Source organism: Bombyx mori, chromosome 5, assembly GCF_030269925.1.
Source record: "Bombyx mori chromosome 5, ASM3026992v2".
Lineage (NCBI taxonomy): Eukaryota > Metazoa > Arthropoda > Insecta > Lepidoptera > Bombycidae > Bombyx > Bombyx mori.
Genome location: NC_085111.1, coordinates 17,069,236 through 17,076,857, shown reverse-complemented (window position 1 = coordinate 17,076,857; position 7,622 = coordinate 17,069,236). Strand labels below are relative to the sequence as shown.

General features: G+C 36.1%; 1 protein-coding gene across 1 annotated transcript; it reads left to right on the top strand.

The window, feature by feature from the left end:
* Positions 1 to 301: 301 nt before the first annotated feature.
* LOC101742531 (repetitive organellar protein) lies at positions 302 to 2,209 on the top strand. Its single transcript, XM_021346462.3, has one exon. The coding sequence runs from the start codon at positions 405 to 407 to the stop codon at positions 2,100 to 2,102; it is 1,698 nt and encodes a 565-aa protein (XP_021202137.2). The 5' UTR covers positions 302 to 404; the 3' UTR covers positions 2,103 to 2,209.
* The last annotated feature ends 5,413 nt before the right edge of the window (positions 2,210 to 7,622 follow it).

Below are 7,622 nucleotides of genomic sequence, written 5' to 3'. Positions count from 1 at the left end.
TTCATTTCCTGTTTTAATAATTTTAGGATTTTCGAGTACTTTATTAACAACTTCTCGTAAAAAAGGGGGGCGAGCAAAATTTGAAACCTTTTTTCGCCATGTCACGCCATTAAAAGAAAAGAAAAACAGTTAATATGTATTACCTCGTTCGACAATATAAGCTGTTATAAAATGTCAAAGGAATACGAAAAATATTTCAAGCTATCATTATAACTCACTGAAGTATGAAACCTATTAAAAAGGTATATGCTAAAACTGCCTAACGAATTACTCAAAGAGAATAATCATCATACATTTGAAAGACAGTAGTCAAGTCAAATCTGAAGTTGACGCCATTTGGCAAGTTATATATTTCAATAGGCAAAACAATAAGTAGAAAATTGTTAGTTAGAAAATTTATAAAAATGGATGATTCGAATACATTAGATCAGGAAGATGAATTCGAAAAGTATTTGGAAATTTTAAAAAGTTATTTGAACGAGCTTCAAGATCAAAAGCTTCTTGAAATCTGTAGTGCATGGGTTGTAAGACTTTCAGCATGTAGAGACGATGAAAAATCCTTACGTAATAGATACATTTTTTCTTTATGTTATCAGTTATCTAAAGGTGTTTTAGATGATCCATTTACGCAATCACCTTCAGCGAACATTAATTTGCCGCCTCTAGTAGACAGTTTACAAAGCGAAAATTCATCTGAAGTGGAATATGCGGTGATAAACCCATATGAACCTAACTCCCTGGCCAATGAAGACGACCTTGATAATTTGCAAAATCATAAATTAAATTTAAAGACAAGCAAAACTTTTGAGACAACAACGAGACCTTCAAGGAGTATTAATGATTTCAATCGAAAAATCCTACATTGTAATTGCCCCGCTCAGTCAGAAGATAATCGGTGTTCCTCTGCGGAATATCAATTCAGGACTGCTAGTCTAATTAGAAAACTTCGTGATATAAAGGCACAAAATAGCTTGTTGCACAACGAGTTGGAATCTTTGAGACACGATACACTGAGATCCCAAAATAATTGCGAAGAATGTAGCATTAATAAAACTAATCGTTCTACTAGTATTCTAACGAAAAACGATAGTAATTCTACATTGAATTCTTATAGAACTAAAATGAAAGAAATACAAGCATCCAGAAACAGTTTAATCGAAACAATATCGGAACTACAGAACAAATTAGATAATTTTGAAGAACTAAAAAGACACGAAATTAATGATATCGAAGCTAAACATAAATTAGAGATCATCAAATTAAAATCTACAGTCAGAGAGGAAATTACAAACGTCTATGAAGAGAAAATAGAACAATTAAAACTGCATTATGAAAATACAATGAACGAGATGCAAGAAAAAGCGAGTGCGGACACCAAAGGATGTATGTGTAAAACTAACGTTGCAGGGAAAAATAAAATAATACAAGAAAAAGAAAATGAAATATCCAAACTTAAAGTACTTATTCAGGAGCAAAAGAAGTACATAGAAAATATAATGAGTAAAGTTTTAGATGATTCCGCGGATAACTCCAGCAACGAAAACGTAAAACACAAAAGCCTGGTACTAGAAGAACGTTTACATAAACTTGAAAAACCGAAATCGAAATGCAGCAAATGTTACGAGAACAAACTGGCAAATCTACACAGAGAGAAGAATTTAGGCGAATGCACAATGCAACTTCAATTAGTTAAACATAGGGCTCGGGTGGCTAGAGAAACGACAGACGAAAATCAGATCGAATTGAATAAAGCATTAGATAAATTGGAATCTAAATACAAAGAGATTGTAGCGAACGTACAATCAACTGCCATTCAGAGGCGCATGCAGGATCAAATAGCATTGGATTCCATTCTACAAGCGGCCTGTGGGTTCAAAACCGTTTGTCCGAATGCTAACAGTCAATTTTCAGGCAAAACCGTACGCAATCAAAACCGGACCTGCGACACTGATAATGTATCTATGCAGCTTAGGGATAAGGTTGAAAATAAATCTGTAGAGGCGGACAGCCTCATCACTGGATACAGTTTAGACGGAGAAAGAATGGAAGCATTGTTTCAAAGGCTGTATATTACTCAGGACGGACGAGGATCAGTGAAATAGTTTAATATTATTATTTGTTTCTAGGTCTATTGCATTAAATGGATATAAGGACGATTTTCCCCATAAAAATAAAATATATTTGAGGTTTGGAATATTTTCACCATTAACTTTGGCTCTAGATTATTTATAAATATGGTTTTGCTGTTGTAAAGGATCAAGCTTACCTATTATTCTGGGAAAGCTGTATAGCAACACGCAGCCTAATAGGCAAACCTGAATGACTTTTATATTTTATTTACTTATATCAAGATTTCAGTTCTTGGCTTTCATATGAAGCATTTTATTCATTAGATTACAAAACTTCTAGTCTCATCATCAATTATAGTAGTTTCTTGTAGAAAACGGCGATCAAAAACTAAAAAACATTCGGAATCTCCTCTTTAGGTGGTAAAATACGATTCAAATACTATTTTGATGATAAGAAAAAGCTAAATTCGCTTTAAGCATCTTGGTATAAGTTAATTTTCTCTTCAGCTAATTTCACGGCGCTACACCTTGAGCTAACTATTACCTTTATTAAACACAAGACTGCATTGGCTCTCTTCAGTTTTGGGCACACTTCGCTTACGCCATGTTATACTACGTAAATGTACAATTTCAGTTTTTTTTGGCAGTTTTTGTTTCTTCTTGCTGTGTTGATTGTGATAAGTGAATGAAATTACAGACCACCTTGATGGTAGCATAGCATATGGACATCACACATTCCGTCAATTACAGGAATGACAAGTCGAAGTTTCAATTGTAATGATTACATTTTGTGATTGGGTAGATGAGAAGAATGGAGTTTCTTTGGGCACATAATGCGATCCTCATTGCACAGCCTGGAGAAACTCACAATTCTCGGACAGATGGAGGGGAAGCACGCTAGAGGAAGAGCGCCAGCTAGATGGGTTGACCACCTCAAGGAGGTGACTGGAGGCCAGATATGGGGAGCGGTACATATGGCGCAGAACCGGACCGAGTGGAGAAAATTGACATACAGTCACGATCCTCAGCATTGAGGGAACGACCAGAAAGAAAGAAGAAGATGAGCAGATAGTCCACGTGATTGCAAGTGGTCACCGTCACTCCTTCCTCTTCCTAATTATTTCATTACTTTATCGAAGGTCCTTTTTGACGTCCCAAGAAAAACAAAGTGAGCATTTATGAAAAAACTTAAAAAAGACAAAATTCTAATAAAAATTTAAACATGGTACCACTGCCAAAAATTTAAATTAGTGAATCAAAGAATGTTAGAAAATAATGTAAAAATTCTAAGTATATCAAGGAGCTTCGGAGTAAATCAACAAACTTATTTACATACAAACTTTAGCCCGTGCCAAGAACATTAAGCACATAAATCTGTACCCGATCGTTATTTTTGTGAATGATTTGTACCATGGCTTTAGCTTTAATCGAATTTCGTGACAGTCAGCTGGATGAACCAAAACAGAAGTTATTTGCATTTCATTTATAATTTGGTATCGTTTAGAGCTAGGCTGCAATTGTCTTTTTTTTATATTTCAAAATGTTAAAAATGGTCCCGATTAACTTCCACGGTGAAGGAATAGCACTGTCTAATACGAATCAAACCCACCAAATTTTAATAATAATCTAGTTAATTACTGATGGTAGGACGTCTCGTGAGTCCGTGCGGGTAGGTACCCTCATTGTTTCTGCCGTGAAACAGTAATGCGTTCCGGTTTGAAGGGTGGGGCAGCCGTTGTACTGTAAAAACTAAGGCCTTAAAACTCATATCTCTAGGTGGGTGGCGGCATTTACGTTGTAGATCTCATGGGCCCTTAGACACTTAACTCCAGGTGGTCCATGAACTAGTCCGCCTATCTAAGCAACAAAGAAATCCCTTTCCCATCTACGCTAATAGGATAAGCCGCCAATCAATGGTAAAAAATTGAGACAACAAAAAATTATCGTATTGTAACATCGTGTAAGCCAAATATAGCAATTTTGCACTGCCATTTGAATCCAGGCCATTATTCAGTACGGAATCACAGTTGACGGGATCGTTGCCTCCACGGACCCCGGACCGAGCCGTACTGCGGCGACGATTAAAGATATTTATGTACACTATACCAGGTAACGTTTGTTATTACCCGAATGTATTTCAACGTGATATTTTAGAGGAATGATTTTTTTTGTATTATTTTTTATTGTTTTGATGGTTAGACGACCTCACGGCCCACCTGGTGTTCAGTGGTTAGCGGAGTCCATAGACATCTACAACATAAAAGCCGCCACCCACCTTGAGACATGAGTTCTCAGGTCTCAAGATACAGCAGCTGCACCACCCTTCAAAACGAAACGCATTACTGCTTCACGGCAAAAATAGGCAGGGTGGTGGTACCTACCCGTGCAGACTCACAAGACGTCCTACCACCAGTACAGGTGTAGGTGCTGAGCTGCGTTACATGATAACCGAAGCGCATAGATATCAGAACGTGAACACCACTTTAAAACATGAGGTCTAAATTCTAACTTTCGAACGTCCACTAGCGACGCTACTTACCATCAGATGAGCTGTGTATTAGTCTGTCCATAATGGCAATGTTAAAGCGATGACCCTAATTTCTTTAATGTTTTTTTATTATTTCAAATATTAAAATATTTATAGGAAATATGTATGTACATAGCTTTTATTCTAAAACCTTAAATTGAATCTTGTGATTATGGAAACCCTCAGATTTCACGGATCCCCTATTTGTATTGAATAGTGAGATAGCCACCATAGAACACAAGATATTTGACAGGTGCCCTGAATCTCGCTAATGAAAGTTTTAAGATAACAACAACATTTGGACGCGTCGGTCTACCGAGCAATTCCGTACGCTCGGTGAAAATCTATCCTTTGTCGTCAACCTCCAAAGGTAGTTTGTAATTCTTGGAGAGTCTTAGAATTGTCGCTACACGCAACTAAGGTGCGCAATACACGGTCAACTTACACTTCAGTTTGCATGTCTAGTCAGTTCAAACCACGCGGCCACGGCTTCATTGATAAATCTATGCTATTCGAAGTATGAAGTTAGCAAAATTGTATAGCTTTTACACGCTTTATATTAGCTTCACTTTTTTTTTTATTGCTTATATAGGTGGACGAGCTCACAGCCCACCTGGTGTTAAGTGGTTACTGGAGCCCATAGACATCTACAACCTAAATGCGCCACCCACCTTGAGATATAAGTTCTAAGGTCTCAAGTATAGTTACAACGGCTGCCCTACCCTTCAAACCGAAACGCATTACTGCTTCACGGCAGAAATAGGCAGGGTGGTGGTACCCACCCGCGTGGACTCACAAGAGGTCCTACCACCACTTGTATGTTTGTTTGTAACTGACTCCTTTAGACGCGATTTTGACCCACTTTAAACAGCCAGATTTCATTCAAACTTTGTAGATTTATCGAGGACCGATGACAAATCAACATTAAAACAAACATTAGAACAAAAAAATTGAAAAAATTGAAATTCAACTAAAAAATTAAAAATAAATAATAGTTCAAAAAAACTAAAAAACACGCTTTATATAAAATTCAGCTAAAAATAGAAAATAAGTTTTAAAAAATTTAAATTGAAAATAGAATAAAAAAATATATATTTTATTGTAAAAAAAGCGTGGGGGGCATGGCGCTATTAGTTAGAAATATTTTTCTGACAGATATGAGTAGAAGAATTATAATTTTAATAATATCTTAAAATGCACCCCACGCTTTTTTTATAATAAAATATATTTTTTTTAACAACGTTAAATAGTTGACATTCCTCGTCTGTTCCTTATCATGTCATGTTTGTCTCATATCGTCATTCACATACTCCATCCATGTCTACTTCTGCGACCTCTTCCCCCTCTACCTTGCACTATGTATTTCCATACATCTCCTAGTCACATGCATCCTTGTCCATACCACGCTAACCGAAACCTTTCTGAGCGCTATGACATCTCTATTTCAAGGATTGCGGAGACTGGTAGTCAGCGACTTAGCTATGCCTTTGGCACTACCGATGTGCATGAGCGGCCGTAGCCCCTCAGCATCAGGTAGAAAGCAGGCTTGTCTGTCGCTAGAAAAAAAACTAATAGTATCTAAGCTTGACCGATGCTTGAACAATTAATTTTAGCTTCACGATTGACTTCCACGATGTAGGAATGACATAGTATGGCATATTCTAAAAGAGCAACAAACCAGCTGATTGTAGCGTAATGCAGTGATGCGTCTCTGTTTGAAAAGCTATGTAAAATGCAATTGCAGACCACTTCATATGTTAAATAAATGAATATTAGCATTATGATGTCCATGGACATCAGAAAGTACTCGCTGAACCGTGAAAGCGTCGGCACCGATGGTATTAAAAACTTAAACGCCTGTTAAAAAATAGAGCAATCACGTTATTAATAGTTTGCTACTCCTTCACTATTTCGACCGATTATTGTTAATCTATAATATATACTAGAGGTCCCGCAGTAGTTGAAATTCGACTATAATTAATTGGAATTGTAAGTTTGTATACTATTATGATTGTATTTTATACTTCTATAATCACAAACTTCGCCAAGACTACACAATAAAAAATATTAACAAAGACAAACAATATTTAATCTATTCTCAATTTGACAACAGATGTCAAGAACAAAAGTTTGACAATAAATAGTATGCATGCGTGTGTGCGTCAAATACATGGTATGTAGTGTGTGTAATGTTTTCTTTATTGATTTAATGTATGTTTTATGCATTATTTTAAAAAAATATTAGCATTGTGCACTTCTTCTCTATATTCTCTATAAGTGTGGAAAATTTCATACTCCTCCGTCCGCGCAATTTTCGTAAAAAGGGATACAAAGTTTTTGTTTCACGTATTAAGTAATATATAGATCTCTATATACAAAAATGAATTGCTGTTCGTTAGTCTCGCTAAAACTAGAGAACGGCTGGACCGATTTGGCTAATTTTGGTCTTGAATTATTTGTGGAAGTCCAAGGAAGGTTTAAAAGGTAGGTAAATATGAAAATGGTCGGAATTAAATAAAAATAACAATTTTGTTTTTCCTTTGATGTGTCCCCCCTCGGCCGGATTCTTTTTGCTTGTTTTAAATTTATTTTATTCAAAAGCTTAGGTCTTTTATTTATCGATTGAGGCACTACGAAGTCTGCCGGGTTAGCTAGTATCTAATTTAATTTAATTATTCAGCTATAGTTGAGTTACGGTGCCACGATAATATAAACTATTTATTGCTGATGCGTGGAATTGCAATCTTCGTTCGAAAAGCTAGAGATAGCCAAGTTAAGTAAATTCTTCAAGTAAATGCTTTTGTGACTGCTTAAAGACAGATGGTTTATGGTTTTTAGTTGCCTTGGACTGAGTTCCACTACGGTGCACAAGATGATACGCGTTCTAGTAACACAATATCTATGCAACAGTAGCACTTCAGAAGGGAATTTAATATAAACATTAGTAACGGCACGTAGACACGTTTCATGACGCGTTTTAAAAATTGTTCAACCGTTCGGTTTTCTCTCAAAGATATGAATAATTC

Excerpts from the sequence above, each read along its gene's own strand:
- LOC101742531 (XM_021346462.3), top strand. The coding sequence starts at position 405 with ATGGATGATTCGAATACATTAGATCAGGAAGATGAATTCGAAAAGTAT.